The 20,191-nt window shown below is 56.5% G+C and overlaps 1 protein-coding gene and 1 long non-coding RNA gene across 3 annotated transcripts in view; one reads left to right on the forward strand and one right to left on the reverse strand.

Moving 5' to 3' along the window:
- The window catches only part of HHIPL1 (HHIP like 1), a 43,332-nt gene extending 24,177 nt beyond the window's left edge, over positions 1–19,155 (forward strand). Inside the window, exons 8-14 of one of the 2 annotated variants that reach the window (XM_072839902.1) lie at positions 2,836–2,979; positions 5,318–5,646; positions 6,102–6,228; positions 9,150–9,295; positions 12,215–12,296; positions 15,537–15,619; positions 17,625–19,155. In XM_072839902.1, the coding sequence (XP_072696003.1) occupies positions 2,836–2,979; positions 5,318–5,646; positions 6,102–6,228; positions 9,150–9,295; positions 12,215–12,296; positions 15,537–15,619; positions 17,625–18,160 (1,447 nt within the window). In that variant the 3' untranslated portion in view covers positions 18,161–19,155. Of the gene's footprint in view, positions 1–2,835; positions 2,980–5,317; positions 5,647–6,101; positions 6,229–9,149; positions 9,296–12,214; positions 12,297–14,562; positions 15,094–15,536; positions 15,620–17,624 lie in introns of those variants that run through there. The other variant, XM_072839903.1, reaches the window with a different exon arrangement.
- On the reverse strand, positions 329–13,219 carry LOC140640463 (uncharacterized). Its single transcript, XR_012037183.1, has 3 exons — positions 13,054–13,219; positions 4,283–4,557; positions 329–3,244 (listed from the first exon to the last, which is right to left on the reverse strand). It is a non-coding gene; the product is annotated as an uncharacterized lncRNA (long non-coding RNA).
- Positions 19,156–20,191: the final 1,036 nt, after the last annotated feature.

Here is a 20,191-nt window from a genome sequence, read left to right on the forward strand (position 1 = left end):
CCCCGACCCCCCCACTGCTTTGACCCAGCCTGGCATGAAGGGCATATGGATCAGTCTTGACCCAACAGGAAAATAAACCCCGTACCAGGCAGTTCAACAGGCAGGATTTGATACTGGGAATTAGCTACTCAGGTGATAGGAATGAAAGAACAACCTGAGGAGGAAGTAAGGTAACCCTGAATTTCCCAATGGGAGGAAGCTGCCTCCACCTCCAGGGCTGGAAGGACAAAGTGGGAAGGTGGGGTTACTAGAGCCCTGGAGCTGGGGCCGCTTGGTGGCAGCTGGAACCACAGTGGGCCTGGGCAAGGGAGCTGGGGCCACGGGGGAGGAACAGCGCCTGCCAAGACATTGCTGGAGGAGAGAGAGAGAGAGAGAGAGAGAGAGAGCTGGGGAGAAAGACCCTGGCTTCTCCCTTCCTCCAGTGCCTTCCATCAGCTGACCTTAGCTGGAGGCCAGCCAGCAAAGGAGCATGGGAAATGTAGTTTGCAGGATCTGGGTCTCTGAAATGGAGAGCAGGTAAGGGCAGAACCAGGACCAATCTGAGGCAAATAAGCAAATACTGGCACATCGTACACTTAATAAAACTGTAAAATTGTGACACTGGGAGTGTAAACAGGAGAAGGAATCAAATATGCTGGCTAACGTGAGGGCTAATGTAGGTCTTGTCATGCAGCATTAATTTTGACCATGAGAATCCTGGCGGCCAGAGCAAAAGGAGAAAGCGTAATTCTCATTATCTGACACAAGTTTGTACAAACCAGCTGTGCAAGAGACACCGAGTTTATCACATGGCTCTCACAAAGGAGAGACAAAGGGACAGAATGAATGTACTCCATTGGTGACTTTTATTTTTTTATTTTTATTTTATTTTTTATTTATTTAAAAATTTTTTTAAATTTTTATTTATTTATGATAGTCACAGAGAGAGAGAGAGAGAGAGGCAGAGACACAGGAGGAGGGAGAAGCAGGCTCCATGCACCGGGAGCCCGACGTGGGATTTGATCCCGGGTTCCAGGATCGCGTCCTGGGTCAAAGGCAGGCGCCAAACCGCTGCGCCACTCAGGGATCCCTATTTTTATTTTTTTTTTAAGATTTTATTTATTTATTCATGAGAGACACACATGCACAGAGAGGCAGAGACACAGGCAGAGGGAGAAGCAGGCTCCACGTGGGAAGCCCGATGTGGGAGTCGATTCCGGGTCTCCAGGCTCACGCCCTGGGCCGAAGGCGACACTAAACCGCTAAGCCACCTGGGCTGCCCTCATCGGTGACTTTTAAAAAGCAATTTCTGGGGCACCTGGGTGGCTCAGTCAGTTAAGCATCTGCCTTTGGCTCAGGTCATGATCCCAGGGTCCTGGGATCAAGTGTCAGTCTGGCTCCCTGCTCAGTGGGGAGCCTGCTACTCCCTCCCCCTCTGTCCCCAGCCCTGCTCGTGCTCTATCTCTTGCTCTGCTCGAGCTCACTCTCAAATAAATAAATATAATCTTTAAAAAATAAATAAAATAAATCAAAAGTGATTCCACATAAAAACTGCAGGTGGGACACACAATATCCAGATGAACGTATTTCAGAGTGAGTGTCGGTGAGGGTCCTATGGTCCCTGCCAAGCACAAGCCTAGAACTTGACTCACATAGAAGGAGAAGTGGGCACGGCTGGCTCAGGGCAGAACAGAGTGGTCATTTTTTGCCTGAATCAGCTGTCAGTTCCTGTTCCCAGGGCTGGGATCCCCAGGGGAGGTGGACACCTGCCCGTCTGAGCTGTCCTGTCCGGGGAGGACTTGGAATTTGGGGCTCTGTGTCACCCCCCCCACATCATGAGTGTTGGCCTCAGTGGAAAGGCTTCCAGTCTTGGTCCTGGAGCCCTGAAGTCCTGGGTTCAAGTTACTTGACCTTTCTGTGCCTTGGTTTTTCTTAACTGTATTCATAAGGGATTAGTAAGTTGGTGACCAGTCCTGGAAAACCTAAGCAAACAGGGAGTCAGCTACAGAGGCATTGGAAGGATCTGGAGAAGGACAGGAGGAAGGTCAAAGTTATCCGAAGATCAGTAATTGCAAGAAGCCAGGGGAACAGAAGGGAAAAGGTCTTTGAGTTGCTAAGTTTGCTGCTCCTGGTACCAAGATGTTTGGGTGGAAACCCAAGAGTCCACCTTCCAGAGCCACTGTTCCCATTTGTGCAACTACCACTTCGGGAGGCAGCTCCAGGAGCCAGGGAAGCGTGGCTTCTCCCTTCCTCTTGCTTTCTACCCTTCACTGGCAAACCCCAACCGGAATCCAGCTGGCCGGCCGTGGAGCAGAAGGCTTTCTGGCCTGGCAGTAAAGGAGATCGCTGAGGGGCTGGGTAGCTGAGCACAACCCACACGGTGCACCCCACCTCCTTAGAAGTTACACTACCTAACAAATGAAGGGGATGTGTAGAAAGTGCTCGGCTTAAGTGGCTGGTATGCAGGTAGCTACGATTACGAAGAAACCATTTGGGCCGGTGACAAGGTCCACAGTTTCACAGGATCATAACTTGGGGAGCTAGTGGTGGGGAGTGGTAGGAAGACCTGAGTTCTAGTCCCAGCTCTGCTACCTATGGGCTGTGTGACCTTGGGCAAGTTGCTCAACCTCTCTGAGACTCCAGTTCCTCATTAGCACCGTGGAGGGAATTATCCCTGCCCTGCCTACTAGAGTCTCATAAAAATCACCTGCTATGAAAGATATGAAAAGTCTTTTCAACTGTGAAATGGCATCCAAAAGAGGAGGTTTTATTGCTGTGATCTTGTTTTATGTTTTTGGTTGAGGTTGGTGTTTTGTTTATTTGTTTGTTTGGTGGGGGTGGCTTATCTTCTTTTAGGATAATCCTGGAGATCGAAGAACCAGCCTCAAACCACAACGGGGGCCAGCTGCTGTTCGGGGATGATGGGTATCTCTACATCTTTACTGGTGATGGCGGGATGGCCGGAGACCCCTTTGGAAAGTTCGGAAATGCCCAAAACAAGTATGTTCTGCTTCTGACTGGGCGGTGGGTTGGTTTACATGCTCTTCTGGAGGGGGAGTTCCTTCCTCAGCCACACAGTGCAGGGCGGTAGAAAGGGCTTCGGGCCCCAGCCCAGTCTGCAGCTAGCCAGCGGGGGACCCCAGTCAAGCCACTTCCACTCACCAGTCGGAGGGAAGAATAGTAATCTCCAGGGGAGGCTTGTCGTGAGGAGCAAAGGTGATCGTGTTTGTGGAGGGCTGGCACAGAACCCACTCGTCTCGGGTACCTGATAAGCGACAGCAGAGAGTCTCCGGGAAGCTGGGCTTCTATCAGAAGTCAGCCCAGCCCTGCTTGACCCAGAGGAAGAAAAGGGAGCCTTCCCAGACCAAAGGGGGAGCGTGAGCTGCTGGAGCAGGGCCGTACGGGCTGGAGGGTTTTCTGTCCCAAGGGTCACCCACGATGGCCCAGAAACTGAGGCATAGTCTTGCTGTTGTTATTTACTTCTTGGCTTGAGCAGATGGCCTGCCATTATTCTACTACACACACACACACACACACACACACACACACAGTGTCGATGAAGATATCTAGGGCAGCCTCCCCCATTCTCTTAGCTAAAACGACAAAACCTTCCTTAGCCCAGAAAGTAAAAATAGAAGGATGATGTTGATTACAGTAATTAACGTGTTCACAATTTGTGACTTGTGCTTTCATATATGACAGTGTAAGAATCACTGCAGCTTTCTCATGTTTGGGATGTGTTTAGCGATGGAGTTGGGAAAATAGAAATTAAGGATTTGTGGATAATTGGACAGAACTTAAAACATTATTTTGCTGCTATGAGTTTTGCCCACTTCTATAGTGAAGCTGGCGGCACAGTGTATGGGCGCAGGGGTGTCATCTGGGGCTTGGTGCTGAGCAGGCTGGAGCGTGTGCGGGGGACTCCTTGGGGTGAGACCATGATAGGGGATTAACTGTGGGGCATCTTTGGGTGGGAGCCTCTTGCACGGTTAAAGAAGACACCTGTGAGATGTCTGATGGTGAGCTGGAGGCTTGGGTGCGGACTCCGTGCCAGAATGAGGGTACACGGCTGATCAAATGTGCACACCACACAGTCCCTCCTGGAAAGGCAGCCGGGGGTGAGGGGGTGAGGAGGGGAGTGCTCCAGAATGCTAACAGCGAGAAGAGCAAGGTGGTAGGGAGGTGCATCAGAAAACAGATGCCTAAGGTGTGCTCTCCTCAAAGCGTCTTCAAGCACATTGCAGATTTGTGCCAGCGCGTGTCATTTTTGTCATGGGATGAATAAAACCCACAAGCTACTCACCGTGGAAGTGATGTGGAGATAGGGCCCCACTCCTGTCCTCCGTGGCTCTGGAGCACGAGTCCTGAGGTCTCCTCCATCCAGAAGCCGCTGTTGCCTGGTGCCATGGGAGTGGCCTAGGTTCAAGTCCAGAGCTGCTTGGGGGGAGCTGGCAAGTTGTCCCCCTCTGCAACCTGGTGGCCTCATCTTGAGGTAGGCGTGGTGGGTGTGCAGTGTGAGGTGAAGGGCCGCCGAGGCCTGTCTGGCTCTCTGACATATGGTGGTTCTGCCCCAATGCCCTCGATGGTGAGAGAGAAAGCAAGAACCTCAGCCTCCCAGTTCCCCCTGAGATCTGCCGTGTTTCCTTGCCCTCCCCCCCTGCCGCTTCCCTGAGCCCCGACCTCTACTCATATATGGTGCACTAGACTCTGCAGCCATTCCCTCGCCAAACGCTGAATGAGCACCTATTCCACGCCGATCACCGTCTTGGGTGTTGGGAGAAAACTGCAAATATGAGTCATTTTTAGGACTGTTTTCACTCCCTGGGACAACCCGATAAGGAGGCAGGAAGGAGAGGGAGCACCCTAACAATTACAGCGGGGAGACAGGCGTTGGGGAGGTTGGAAAGAGTGTTGGGGCTAGGAGCTTGGGATTCTGTGGTCCCACTGCCTGGGCTGGATCCCAGCCCCCTCCCTTTACTAGCAGTGTGACAACTGGGCACGTTACGTGACCTTCCTGAGCTCCGCTGCCCCAGCTGTAACAGAGCATCACAGTAGCGCCCACTACACCTAAAAGGTTGGTGGCGAGGATGAGGTGGGGCAATAGAAGGTGTGTATGTCCAATGCCTCTGCAGCCTGGTGCATAAGGAGGTGCCTGGTAAATGCTGAATGAATGAATGAATGAATGAATGAATGCATGAATGGGGGTACCCAGCTGGTGAGCAGCTAGGGAGGACTTGAACCAGGGCGTCTGGCCCCACAGCCCAGGCTGACCTTGACCCAGCCGGGCACCTGCTGCGGCGCCGCCAGCCCCCCTGCCCCCCCTGCCCCCCGCCCGCAGGTCGGCGCTGCTGGGCAAGGTGCTGCGCATCGACGTGGACCACAACGAGCGCGGCCCGCTCTACCGCATCCCGCGCGACAACCCGTTCGTGGGCGACCCCGCCGCGCGGCCCGAGGTCTACGCCCTGGGCGTGCGCAACATGTGGCGCTGCTCCTTCGACCGCGGGGACCCGGCGACCGGCGCGGGCCGCGGGCGCCTCTTCTGCGGAGACGTGGGCCAGAACAAGTTCGAGGAGGTGGACCTGGTGGAGCGCGGCCGCAACTACGGCTGGCGCGCGCGCGAAGGCTACGAGTGCTACGACCGCAAGCTGTGCGCCAACGCCTCCCTCGGTGAGCCACCCCCCACCCCGACCCTCGGATCTGCACACCGCAGCCCCCCTCCCCGCGCCTCCCTCGTGCCCTCCACGTCCCCCGTCGCCTCGAGACCTCCCTGCGCCCCTGGAGACTCTCCGATCCCGGATCCGTCCCCCACCCCATGCGGTGTGCGCCCCCCTCGCGTCTCCATGGGACCATCCTGGATGCCCCTGCCTCCCCTCTTCCCCAGCGCCCGCTGGGCTTGCTCCTGGCTCTCTTCCCCACCCACCCCATCCCTGCAAACCCATGCTCTCCTCCCTGCTTTACCCAAGCCCTATGCACCCTCCTCCCGTGGTGACTCTCTGGGGTCCCCACCTCGGCCCTCCCCGGGACCTCACCTCCCTCTGCCCCTCCAGACTCAGACCTACCCAGCTCCTTGGGGAAGAGGGGCTGACCTGCCAGCTCATCCCAGCTTCCCCCCCACTCTGCAGATGACGTGCTGCCGATTTTCGCCTACCCGCACAAGCTGGGCAAGTCGGTCACGGGGGGCTATGTGTACCGGGGCTGTGAGTACCCCAACCTGAACGGCCTCTACATTTTCGGCGACTTTATGAGTGGGTAAGTGGCCCATGGGCTCCTGTGCCAAAGCAGGCTCAGTGGATGCTGCCACTGGCTTCTTGTAAAACAAAACAGTACAGGTGTCCTGCGTATGTGCACAGGTGCACACTGAACCGAGCTGCTTGCTGATGGGGACCTGCAGGTGCCAGCAGGTCTCTTCCTCTGGGAAGAAGTCTGGAGTCATATCTCAGGAAACACCCTAACCCACCCCCTTTTCTCTTGATACCCTTCTTGAGCCTCACTGGCTGCCTCAAGCACTGCCGTGAAGGCACAGCTCTTGACTAGAGAGACTAGAGACCGGACACTTGTTTAATTGCGAATCTGTTCATCTTCCCCACCCACCTGAGATGCGTGGACTCCAGGCCTGCCGGCAGTCCCGAGAGTACAAGGCGGGAGGGCAGAGGTGAAAGGTGGGGGTCAGGGGAACACGAACAACTTCCTTGACAGACTCTGGGCCACCTGGCTTCTGGGGAAACCAGGATCTCTGGCTGGAGTAACTGACTGGGGCTCCAGGGAGCATTGGTCTAGAAGAGGCCAGAGAGGTCCTTCTGGTGGGGAGGGGGGCTGGGGCTCCCACCGGGGTCTGACCATGGGGGCCCCTGGAACCTTGCTGCCCAGTCCCCACACTATATGGCAGTGCCACCCTACCCACTGAGAATCTAAAGGTGTGTGTGTGTGTGTGTGTGTGTGTGTGTGTGTGTGTATTTGCATGGGGTGGGGGTTGGGATGCATCATACCCCCAAACAGGTTCTGGACAGAGAAAAGAGAACATACCTCCTAAGCTGTGGGTTGGACTCTTGCCCTGAGGAGAGCTGTGAAGCCTCATGATCCCCTCATTCTTCCATTGTACAGAGCGGAAAACGGAGGAATATAGAGGCCCTAGGAAGACATATACTGGACACAAGGCTTTAAAAGTGCTGCAGAGGGGCACCTGGCTGGCTCATTTGGTAGAGCATGCAGCTCTTGATCTTGTGGTTGTGAGTTCAAGCCCCATATTGGGTGTAGAAATTGCTTTAAAAAAAGTCAAGATTTAAAAAAAAATTTTTTTTCTCGTTTTCTTTCTTCATTTTTTATCGTTTTCTTTCTTCATTTTTTATTTTATCTCATTTTAAAGTAATTTCTACCCTCAACATGGGGTTTGAATTTACAACCCTGAGAACGAGTCACACACTTCGCCTCTGAGCCAGCCAGGCATCCCAAGTAAAGATTAAAAAAAAAAAAAAAAGTCCAGGGGGTGCCTGGCTGGCTCAGTTGGTAGTGTGTGGGACTCTTGTTCTCAGGGTCGTAAATTCGCACCCCACGTGAGGATAGAAATTACTTAAAAATAAAATCTTTAAAAAAAGTGCAGCTGAGATCACCGGGGTCTGATTCCCGCCCACTTATTAGCTGTGTGACCTCGAGTTAGTTACATCACCTCTCTGTGCTTCAGTCTCCTTGTCTGTAAAAGGGAGATGATAATAGTACTTGCTTACTAGAGTTTGAGGACTGAGTCAGTTAATACACATACAGCACTTGGGATCTAGTAATCTCTTCATCTCAGGGTTGTGAGTTCAAGCCCCACATTGGGTGTGGAACCTACTTAAAGAAAAAACAAAAACAAACAAACAAACAAAAAAATCATTCCCACCCTAGCCTCTCCACATGAGGACAGCTGAACAGGCTTCCCCAGGAGTGGAAATAAGGAAATAAGGTGGCTCGAGGCTGGTCAGAGAATTCTCACGTCTTGCAGGCTGCTGGCGCAGGGTTGGTTTGTGGCTGGCACATCTGCAGCTGGAGCTGAGGGCCAACGCTGACTTAGGCCTCTGGATGTTGGGGCCTCTCCAGTTCCTCCCCTCCCTGAGAGTCTGCCTCTGCCACTCAGCTTTCCCTTCTAGAAATGGGTCTAGATGAAGCCTCTGTTTTGTGTGTGTGTGTGTTTTTTTTTTTTTAAGATTTACTTTCCTAAAGTAATCTCTATACCCAGCATAGGTCTCGAACTCACAACCCTGAGATCAAGAGTCACATGCTCCACCGACTGAGCCAAACAGGTGGCCCCAAAGCCTCTGTTTCTGTGTCTGATTCTCCTTTCCCCCTTCACCTGTCCCTTAGGAGTGCTGAAGTCATCCCACCACAGAGATACAACTAATTTTGCTAGCTTTTCCCAAGCCCTTCTGCTGGGTCAGGCTTTGTGCCAGGGTGAGGGCAGCAGAGCTGAAAGCACTTCACAGCAGAGTCAGGGAGACAGACCCATGCTTGGTCCACTCCGGTCCAGCCTCAGAGAGCCTGTGCACAGTGCTGGAGGAGCCAGCGCTGGGGGCAGTCAGGAGGGCTTCTCAGAGGAGGGTACATCCAAGCAGGGCCTGGAGATTGATGGGAACAGAGGGAAAGATCATATTCTGAAGATGCCCAAGCTCTACCGCATGCTCCAGAGTGGAGGCTGCTCCAGGGTATATACAAACTTCTGGTCACCAGCCTTGGAGGATTTTGAAGCTCCTGGCCACCTCCTGCCGGTCAGTGGGTGGGGCTGAGCTCAGGGGGCAGGGGACTGGCTTGTCTCTTTCCCCTGCCTTTTTCTGGTGCATAGGAGGTACTCAGGGAAGACTGCACGCTGGGCCAGCTTTATGAGAGCACCAGCTCCTTCCTAACCACTAGACTACGAAGGAGTATTGGGGGCCAGCCTTATGGACGTGCAGCTTGTGCGGATGCACAGACCCCGTGCTCAGAAGGGCCCACGCTTGGTTTAATGTTCTGCTATCACTGCCTTGAAATACTTGGCACTTTTTAAACAAGGGCCCTGCATGCTTATTTTACATTGGGTCCTGCAAATAATGTATGATCCTGGTTGCATGAATAATATATGAGTGGATGGATGGATAGATTGTGGGTGGGGTTCCCCTGGGCACCATGCCAGGCATGACCCCACAGCTCATGCTTCTTTGCAGGCGTCTGATGTCCCTCCGCGAGAACCTGGAGACAGGCCAGTGGCGATACAGCGAGATCTGCATGGGTCGAGGCCAGACCTGTGCGTTCCCGGGCCTCATTAACAACTACTACCCTCATATCATCTCCTTTGCTGAGGATGAGGCCGGTGAGCACTCCTGAGGCCCTGGGGCCTTGTGCTTGGGACTGATGCCCCCACCCCATAGGTCCTTTGGCCTGGGATCCCAGGGATGGAGTCTCAGGCCTGAAATCCCCTTAAGGCTGGGGAGCAAGTGTGCAGTGGCCTGAGACCTTGCTTGGGCATCAGTCCTCACCAGCCTGGGCTTCTGTCTCCCCATCTTCCAGATGGGGACAGTTTCCCTCCTACCCCTGCAGGGCTGCTTGTAGGCTTCAAATGATGCCATGGAGTGAGCGGACCAGGAAGGGGTTTGTGATGGTGGAAATGCAGGCAGGTGGGGAAAGAGTGTATCCCAGACCTCTACCACCCTGGGTTCCTGATGGTCAAGAAGTCTGGCCTATAAAATTAAGCCACATTGTTTTTAGAAAGTAGGTAGACGCCGCCTTCTCGAACACCCTCTGTTGACCCACGTGTCAGTGGGTTCCCATTCCGACTCTTGTATTTTCAATGCAAGGAACAGGGAAGGGGGGGAGGCTGAGGGGCCCTGGAGGCTGGATCCTGCTCCAGCCTCCTGCTTTTGTCCTTGGCCCCAATTGTCCCTGGACAAAAGCTGAGGGGCCCCCAGTGGGGCCTGGGGGATGCTTGGCAGGGTTGCTAGGCAACGCCCACCCAGGGGCCTTTGGAGGGGTATCTCCTGCAGGGCCCAGTGCCCAGAGCCCCCAGGCCTAAGTCTGGGAAACCTTTGTTGGATGACACCCGTCACAATCTAAATTTTCAAAAAGGCAGCCCCAGCCCCCACTGCCCTCCCAAGCCCACTGGGTCTTGAAAGCCTTTTCTTTTGGTCAGTAGGGGGTTAATGTGTTTTGGAAGGAGGGGTGCTCCCCGCCCCAGGAGCAGGGCCTGGAAGTTGCAGTTCCCAAGGAGCCCTTGTCCAGCCCTCTGAGTGACATCAAGTAACGGATAAGGAGAGCCAGGAGGAGCCTCCTCTAAGTCACTCGGCCCAGGGACAGCCCACTAGCAAGCCTGGGCAGGCGGCCCCTGGAAGGCACAGAGCCCAGCAACTGGCTCCAGCTCCAGGATCAGGCTCCCACCTCTCTAGTTGTTCCGACACTTGCAAATTGCAAAACAAGGGTCTCTGGTGGCCTGGTGTCCTCCAGGGACAGTCCACACCACAGAGAATTGAAGGCAACTTGGCCCCAGGTAGGGCTTGCAGGGCCCGTGGGGCCTCCCTGCCTGTGCGCGGGGTTGGGGGCCATGGCTCCCAGCAGACGAGGCTGACAGGCCAGAGTGTGCCCGGTCCATGCCTGTCACTTTACAGAGGTGGGAGCTGGGGGGTACTGCGCCTAATCTGGCCCCTGGAGGCTTCCCAGAGCAGGGCCCTAAGCTCAGGCTTGGTCAGGGAGAAGGGAATTCCAGGCTGAGGGAGCAGCATGTGCAGAGAGACTTGGATGGCTCCAGGGGGCTGGAGAGTAGGTGTGAGGGCTGCAGGCCAAGTCCCTCAGAAAGAGGCCCAGAGAGGGAAGTGATAGCCCGGATGGCACAGCAAATCCGTGGTTGTGCCTATGGGATCTCAAGTAGGGGCTGACTTGCCAGGGTATGGTTGCATCTTCACCTTGGGGACCTATAAACTGCCCCCAAACTCCCCACCAAAGCAGGACTGCTGCTCCTGGAGGGGGTCAGAAATCATTGAGTACTCGGCACCCTGCCCTCCCCAGTCCCCAGCTTCCCACCACAGCTTGGTCTACCCCAGTTACCCAAGTTGCCCCCCAATATCTTCCCCTTTGTGAGGATCCCTGGGTTTCCTGGGCCTTGATTCTTAGACCCCACCTCCACGCAGCCCTCCTTGACTGCACCTGTCCCCACAAACATGCCTTCCTCAGAGTTCTCTCTGTCTTAGTCTCTCCTTGGGGATCATCCCCATCTTGGGGAGAACTCTTCACTGTCCTCCTACAAAGACAGAAGTATTAGCATGGCTGAACCATCACACCGAATCACACATGGTCTGGGTCTGGGGCCCCCAGCCACCATGTGTCCTCCAATGGCGAGGGCTGGGGGGCAACAGACATTGCTGAGATCCAGGCCTCGCTTCACCACTCACCAGCTGTGTGCCTTTGGAAAAGTCACTTGGCCTCTCTGAACCTCTGTAGGATAGGAATGATGAAGCCTGTTTCCTGGGCATAGGTGCCTCCGGCAGCGAGAGGCAGGGGGTGGGATGAGGGTGAGGAGGGAGAAAGATCATATTTACTGAGAACATCTATGGTCCCACGTGCTCAGAACTCGCAAGGGCCCTGAGACATCGTGGAAACTCAACTGAACCTCTAAGTGGGGCTGTCCCAGAGCTGCTGGTGCTCTCACGGGGTGAAGTGCGGGGCCTGGGATTCACACTAGAGACCCGCCAAGCACATGCTTCTGCCCCTGCCCCTGCCTGGCAGGTGCCTGCTGGTCAGCAGGGGAGGGTCTCTGGCCTCAAAGGCTCTGCAGGACCCGGATCCTGGAGGAGGACAGTCATCGCAGCAGCAGTAGCTGACACTGAGCGTGTGCTGTGCTCCTCTAGTGCTTGCACTAGCCCTGGGAAGCATCCCACGTAGGGCTAGGGACGCCGAGGCTGGAGGAGCCACACGGGCCCGGGGGCACCCAGTAGCAGTTGGCTGGGGAGCTGGGCCGTGGTCCCTCACTTGAGCCCAGAGGTGTGTGGCGCTGGGAGTGAAGCCAGGCATGGACCAGGCCAGGCTGGGTCCCCTAGATGAGGCCAGAATGTGGTGAGGTCCGGGTAGAGTGGCCGGAGGCCCAGGACACTGCTGCCTCTCTCTGCTCTGCATCCAGCTCTGAAACACCCCCTGCATGGCTCTCTGAGGCTGGGGTCCCTCTCAGAGCCTGAGGGGGGTGAGGGGCTGGCCGGGACCACATTCCAGGTGCGGTTCTCACTCTTCACCTGGTTTCTCGCCCAAGGGGAGCTGTACTTCATGTCGACGGGCGTGCCGAGTGCCACAGCGGCCCGTGGGGTTGTCTACAAAGTGATCGACCCCTCCAGGTGAGCCCCCTCCCGACCCCCCACTGCCCGGGCTCCTGCTGCCTGCCAGGACCCCTCACCTCCATTGCCTTGTTTTCCCCTCTGCCACCCTCTACGGGAGGGCATTACTCACAACACCATTTTTCAGAAGGGAAAACTGAGACCCAGAGAAGGGAAGTGACTGGTCGAGTCCATAGTGCTGGGGAGAGGCAGGCCTGGGTCTTAAAACTGGATTTGCCGCCTCAAATCCAGCTCTGCTCATGGCAGAAGGGGGCCAAGGATGCTGCCTGGGGCAGAGAAGCACAGGCTTGACCTGAGTCACTCCTCATTTCCTGGGGCACCCCACCCCTGCACCACCTCCCCCAGCCCCCACTTGCCTCTGAGACAACCCCCTGCAGTCCCACCTTCTCCTGGTGAAAGCAGCCTGCTGGCTACTGTCTGGAACATTCTGGGACTTTCAGAACACCTCCCTGACCCTGCCATGCCCTTCTCCATCTGCTTTGCTTCTACATGTAGAGCCACTAATTCGGTTTCGTGTTCTGACTCCTTCCATGTAAAACTCATTGACATCTCAGCCACTTAGTTTACAGAAGTGGAGATGGCATAAAGGTGGGCGCCCCCCTCCCAGCCAGAGCCAGAGCTGAGCCTTAGGCCTCACTGCCTCCGAGGGGCATTTCCCTCCAGGTCTTGAGCAGTGCTCCCCACGGCTCTCAGACCTGTAATGGGCACTGTCCCCCTGGCCCAGGAGTCTCCACAGGGACTGACCCCTACCCCCTACCTTCAAAGTCAGTGCCACCCTGGGGCCTGCCCAGAGCGCAGAGCCAAGACTCGGGCATATACGATGAACAAATGGATGATCATGTTTCCCAAGGTCCTTCTCAGCCCTTAGAGTTTTGCTTCTCAGCTGGCCTCCCACCGATCTGTGCCTCCATTCGGCACCTGGGCAGGTTGCCCCGCGTGTGCACAGGTGATGTCAGCCCCCAGCACAAAGCCCCTTGTGCCCTCAGAGAACCTGCTCACGTTTGGCAGCCCCCGACATGGATAGTTACCCTCACTTTAAAACATCCTGGCTTTGGAAAAATCCTGAAACACCATCTTACTTCTCAAAAATCATTTTGAGAAATTATCGTGGTTTTAGATTTACAGACAAATTGCAAAGATGGTTTAGAATTTCCCGTATACCCCTCAAGGATGTCCTCTATTATTAGCATCTTGCGACGTCATGGTACACTAGTGACAGTTAATGGACCGATGTTGGTACATTACTATTAATTAAAGGATTTCTCCAGTTTTTCCATGCTGTCCTGTTTCTGCTCTAGGATCCTATCCAGAATCCTACATTCCATTCATTTGGTCATCATGTCTCCTTAGCTTCCCCTGGTCTGTGACAGCTTCTCAGACATTTCTTGATGACCACACATTTTGGTTGCTTTTTCTGTTTGTTTGTTTGTTTTTTATTTTAATTTTTAATTTTTAATTTTTTTTTAAATACACAAATCTATTCGTTATTGACATCAGTATTTATCAAGAAACATATAAGGACTTCCTCCTTTCATCCCTCCCTCCCATTTCCCCGAGGTCCCTCTGGCTTTAATCTGCTAGCTCTGGGATTTATGTCAGTGTGGAGGAGCACATGCAAACTTCGCATTTTTCTTTGTTCGTTTTCCCTATTTTGTATAAACATTTCCACGTTGCAACAGCACTCTCGAAAGGATCGTTTTGAATGGCTGGGTAATTGGCTGTTGAGTCACTGTGCCGCAATCATCTTACCCGTTCCTTGGACATTTAGGTTATTTCTCTCTCTCTCTCTCTCTTTTTTTTTTTTTAAAGAGTGCTTCTCTAAGGAAATATCACATTTATGGAGCATGTAATTCATGCCAGAGGCTGCCTTAGATCCGTCCTCTCCTTTTGCCAAGCGGCACCTTTCTTTCGCTATTGGCTCATCCTCCCCATGCAATGGGGGTGGGGACCCCCAAAGGCTTAGGTAGTTCTGTTCAAGGTCCCCTGGAGGGAGGAGCCAGTAATAGGCTAGATTCCTTCCCCTTCCCATCCCGCCCTGCCTCATCTCTTTTTTGTTTTTGTTTTGGAAAGCATGTCTTCTTTTGCACCCACAACAGCCTGCATAGAGGCTTCATTAGAGAACACCCGGAATGAAGAGCTCAGGAGTGGACGAATGGGGTGGGGACATCCATCACTGCCCAGACAAAACCACTGTGGCATTTGGGGGGTGCATCTCCTACCTTTTGCCTAATAGAGATTTTTTTTTTTTTTACATAATTTCCTTAAGGAACAAAACCATGCTGGGTCTGTCTGAAGCATGTGGATGTTATCTGGGGTTCAGAGCAAAACCCACTCTTTCTGCAGCTTTGGGAACCGTGTGTGCCTGGCTGTGTTTCTTTAACCCCTGCGGGGAGAGACCAGTATCCCTCCTCAGTTTCCCTCTTTTGCCAAGCCTGTCTGGAAGCCACCTCATGTCACATGGCCACTTCACCCCTTGGGCCTTCCCCTTGTGCTGCTGGAGCCTATTGAAATCTGGACCCACGTGGGCCAGTCCCAGAATAGGGTCGGTCCCATTCAAAGACTCACAGATCGACAGCCAAAGGCTAATTAAAATGGAATTCCATGCCTTACTTGTGCCCCTCGGAGATGTCAAAGAAGACCCAATTCAGAGCCTTGGCAACGCTTCTCAGATGCTGTTCTCCTCAGCTCTCTGAAACCCCACCCTCCACGGCCCCAAATCCCTCGGCTCTGCTGCCAGCCCTGCGGCTCTCTCTGACCCTTTATCTTTGGATCAACCTCACCTTTCCCTTAGATGCTGCATCACTAAAATTCAGGGGCAGAGGGGCAGAGAGACTCTCCCCAAAGGCTGTGGGGCGTGGGGGCCGGGCAGGGTGCAGGAATCAGGCTGCAGTCACAGTTACAGGAGGGGGCAGGTGGTGGAAAGAAGAGGGCTGTGACATTTGATCACATTCCCAAGGCAGTTCCTGGTCTGAATCAGAACACCGGCCCTAGCACTCTTGAAGCAGATGCTGAGCGGACACTTGGCAGGCTGTAATATAGGACTTCTGTCCTGGAGTTGGGTTCCTCGACCCCCAGGGGCCTGGAGCATGTAGGGTGCACTCCACCAACGGCCACCGCTGTTCCCACGCGGTGTTCCCACGCACAACTGCCCGGGCCTGAATGCGCACCTGCCTGGCTGCAGGGGGACAGGCTCAGGGCAGGCTCCCAGGCGGGCACTCATGACCTCCTGTATGTCGGCAGACGGGCACCACCCGGCAAGTGTCGGATCCAGCCTGCCCAGGTGAAGGTGAGGAGCCACCTCATCCGTTTTGTGCCCAAAGAAAGTAAGTGCCTACCGACAAGGGTGAAGTAGGGGAGGGAAGCACCTGCAGCCCATACCCAGCGGCTCCCCCACTCGATACGGGTCCTTCCAGCTGGTTCTGGATGTCCCTCCTGGGCCCCGATGCCTAGCATTGGGAATGGCACCCATTAGATGCTCGAAGTGGGTGGAGCTCCTTGATCCCGGGCCATGGGTGAGTGGTCCCAAGGGGCTGCAGGCCTCAGAGGGGGTGAGGGAAAGATAGGGCTAACTGGTGTCTGGCAAGGTGCACTCTGAGCTCTCAGGACAGGCAGAGGCAGCGGGTACATATGGGTGGGGGCAAGACCAGAAGGAGTCATGCTGGGAGAAGGTGCCACGGGGGCAGGCGCATCTCCCTAGGGGCTACCATGAGATGGTTCAATTCCAACAAGTCTGGTGGGGAGGGAGGTGGGCGCAAGTCCTCGTGACCTCAGAGCCAAGCTTCATGCTAGAGGTACACCTTGAGCAAGACAGACACAAACCTGCCTTCTTGGGTTGTTACATACAGTCTCTCCATTTGCAAATTTTGGCAACTTGTGCTCAAAATCTTAAAAATCACCCTGTGGGCCAAGGGTACCCAACAGATAGATCACAGCTGGTGGAGGAGGTGTAGGGGAGAAGGAAAGGAGGGGTGCTGGGCACCCGGCGGCTGGGGTGGGCAGCCTTGAGGCAGCAGTGCCCCCAGCAGAGAAAAGGTGGGGGCAGGAATGAGCTCAGAGTTTGGGGAGGTTAATCCTAGCTGCGGTTGGTTTCAGGCCTTGGCGAGTTTTCCATTCATTCAGCAGTTTCTGGCACTTTCTATTGTTACCCATTTGGTGCTGGATGCTGGAGCCACAGGAAAAGTCAGACCAGGCCCTGTCCCTCCTGGGACAGACAGAAAAGTCATTTATTGTCCCAGGGCCATTACAGAAGTGTGTGCCAGCTGCCATGGGGACCCAGAGCAGTGCAGGACCGGGGTGGGGGTGGGGAGTTCCCAGAGGCTGGGGGTTGAGCCTGGAACGAAGTGTGCACTGGGGGTGGGGGGGGCAGTCTAGGCTGCAGAACTAGCAGGAGCCAAAGCAGAAGGCTCCCTGACAGCCTGGGGATCCGGAAGCCCTTCCCCACAGGTGGAGTGGGAGCCAGGGTGCAGGGAGGGGGAGCATCTGGCCCTGCCTTGCTCATGGCCTTGAATCAAGACCCCTTCTTAGCCTTCACCTCAGCTGAGGTGGGGGGGGTGGTTAGAGGGACTGGTGACCCTTGGGTCCCTCCCCATAGTCAGGGAGAAGTCTGGGAGTTGTGCCTGTCCTGGCAGAGTGTCCCAAGCAGAGTGAGGTTTATCTCTGGGGCTGACCAGGGCTGAGCGTGAGGGCCATGTATTGGGGGGTGGACAAGGGAAGTCACCCACCTCAGCTCCCCATGCCTACATACCGAGGCCCTGTGATGGGGCAGAGGCTTGGGGTGCCACCATGGCTCTGGTCAGCGTGGGCCCCAGCTCCAGCCAGCAGCCTTGGGAGCCTGGAGGGGAGAGCTGCACCCTATCCGGACAGGCCCTGGGCAGTCCAGTTCCCATGCCGCCTGCGTGCCTTAGATCCTCAGCAGATCTCCCCATCAGGGGCCTCAGCTTCCTTACACCTAAACCAGACGGGAGCCAGAAAGGGTCACTTACTCTCCGAAGCCCTCCCAGATACTTCTTCCCTTCCACTGGGCTCATGGCTTAACAGTGTGAGGGGCTGTTCCCCCATCCCTGTTCCCAGACTAGACACTCCCAGGAGGGCAGGACCAGGGGTGGGGGGACACCGCAGAGGCAGACTGCACAAAGCAGCTGCCGGCCAGCGTTTGCAGAATGACTGAGGAAGCACCTCGCACCAGCTCCAGGCCGGTGTCCCCAAGAGGTACCCCATCCCCGGGGTGGGAGTGGAGGGCAGGATGGGAACATCTTTCCCAAGGGGTCTGCGTTCCCTGGTGGAGAGCTGGGGCGGGTCGCTCTGACCGCAGGCTCTTCCTCTGCGCAGAGTTCATCCGGAGGGCAGAGAGCACCCCGCGGCCCCCAGCGCGAGCACCCACCCAGGCGCCCCGCCGCCGCCGCCCCACGGCTGCCGCGCCCGCGCCCACCCCGCGCCCCGCAAGGCCCACCCGGCGGCCGGGGGGTCGGAGGGGTGGCGGGCGGCGGCGGGGTCGACCCGGTACCGCGGACCCCGCGCCCCCCGACGGCGCCGTGCGCCTGGTGCGGCCCGCGGGCCTGAGTCCCGGGCGCGGGCGCGTGGAGGTGTTCGCGGGAGGACGCTGGGGCACCGTGTGCGACGACGCCTGGGACACCAAGGCTGCCGCCGTCGTGTGCCGCCAGCTGGGCTTTGCGCACGCCGCGCGGGCCGCCAAGCGCGCGGAGTTCGGGGAGGGCCGCGCGCTGCCCATCCTGCTGGACGACGTGCGCTGCGCGGGCAGCGAGCGCAACCTGCTGGAGTGCACGCACGCCGGCGTGGGGACTCACAACTGCGGGCACCAGGAGGACGCGGGCGTCGTGTGCAGCCACGAGGACCCCGACCTGTAGGCGAGCACCGCCTCCACCCGCCGCAGCCTGGCAGGGCCCCTGCGCCCTGGGCGCCCGGTGCGCGCGACCCTGCGGGCCGAGGGGGCTCGTCTGTAACGCTGTCCCGTGGCCGCGTGGGCGGTGGGGGTGCAGGGCTCGCGTGCTCTCTGTGTCCCCGCCCCTGTGTCTTCCGCGGGCCAGAAGCCACAGCGTGTTGGGGTCTGTGTGGCCATGGGCCCCAGGTGTTCTTTTCTTACCTCCAAACATCTCAGGCACGCGCAGGCACAGTCTGGCCACCGACCCTGAGCACTGAGGACGACCACCCTTCAAGGGCAGGCATGCCCTTGGGCACTTTAACGGAGGCATAGCTGGTAGATTGAGGGAGGGGACCAGGCCTGTCCTGCCCGGGGCTAGAGTGGAGGGCCCTGGACAATCTGGAGCGTAGCCTGAGGAAGGTGACTCAAAGATCATGGTTGGGTGGCCTGGCAGGTAGAGGTGCTGAAGAGAACAGGTAGGCATCCCGTGGGGCAAAGGGAAGCTGTTAGACGGATGGGTCCAGGGTGAACTGTGGGCTGTGGCTGTCTGGGTGAGGATCAGGCTCCCTGGGGAAGTGAGCATCCGGGAAGGGCTGGCTGGGGGACGGGGTACTAGCTCACCTCTGGGAGAAGCCTCCTGGTCCCCTTGGGCTTCATCAACATGCTGGGGCCATGTGGGTGCTCTGGGGACAGCGCTGGGGTCCCTGGCCCTGAGACCTGACCCCCTAGCACTCACTGGGACAGAAGCCACCCACCTGGCCACTCCAAGCATCACGCCGCCCAGTGAGTGAGTAGGGCATCAGGTTTCTCCACTTTAAAGGCGGTGTTGGGGCCACCGGAGCCACCTTGGTCATCTCCATCCACACGCTGCACAGTGAAATCCCAGGGGACCCCCACCACGCCCCTGCCCAGGGGTCCAGAAGGTCTCCTAATGCTCTGTCACCCAATGATGTGCCAACAACGTGACTGTTTACAACCCTCTTCCTGCCTCTTCTCTCTGACCCACACTGCCTGGGAGCCGGAGGTGGGGGTGAGGGAGGGGGGCGAGGCCGGGAGCCTCCCTCCTGCTCACGGGTGGAAGTTCCTTTGCCCACTGAGGGCCTCCACCCTGGCCCCGTGCCGGGTCTGTGAGGGGGTGTCAAGTACAGTTGGACATACCCTCTGATAGGGGAGCAGAGAGGCTAAGCAGATGGGCACTGGGCGGTGAGGACAGGATATAGCCCATGCCAGGGCCCGTTGGGGCTCTGGGGGGGTCATCCCAGCCCACACTGTCCATTATTCTGAGAGCTGAGCCGGCGCCAGGGGTGGTGTGCCCAGCAGAGGAAATGGAGCAGGCAAGTCCTGGCGGGGGGGTGGCTCCTGGCTGCTCATGAGCTGAGTACGGAGTACAGGACGGCAGAAGAAAGCTCAAGGTCACCTCTCGGACTTCTCGTACCTCTGCCTTCAGTGCGGTTGGCAAGGGCCCTGGGCCTGGCCACCTTGAGCCCACCTGGAGACCACAGCCCTGCCGCTGAGCGTGGCCTGTGTGCAGGACACCGTGGTAAGGACAGTACAGCATGTGTGAACTCACTTAAGCCTTTGAAAAGCCCTCTTCTGCTCCTTTTATGGGCAGAGAAACTGAGGGGCACAGCCAGAGAGGGGAGAAGAGCACACACAGCCTAGCTAACACCTGCTGGCATCCTAACTCTTGAACTACCTGGTCCACGTGCGCTAGGCCAGCAGCAAGATGCGGCTTGGCCCAGGGGTCCCCCCCACCACACCGGGCTCCAGCCCACTGTGGGCTGCCAGCCTGGCCAGGAAGCACCTGCTGGAGGCCCCTGCCTCGTCCCATTGCCCAGCGGTAGCCGACGGGCATCTCCTCCAGATGCAGGGAAATTCAGATGCAGGGAAATTCCGAACAGTGCCAGCTGCGAGGGCCCAACTCCCCACCGCGCACATGGAGAAACGAGCCTGGGGAGGCGGAGTGTCCTGGGCCTGTCCCAGATGGGGCTGAGCAGAGACTAGAGCCCAGGGAAGG

The sequence above is a fragment of the Canis lupus genome, chromosome 9 (assembly GCF_048164855.1).
Source record: "Canis lupus baileyi chromosome 9, mCanLup2.hap1, whole genome shotgun sequence".
Classification (NCBI taxonomy): Eukaryota; Metazoa; Chordata; class Mammalia; order Carnivora; family Canidae; genus Canis; species Canis lupus.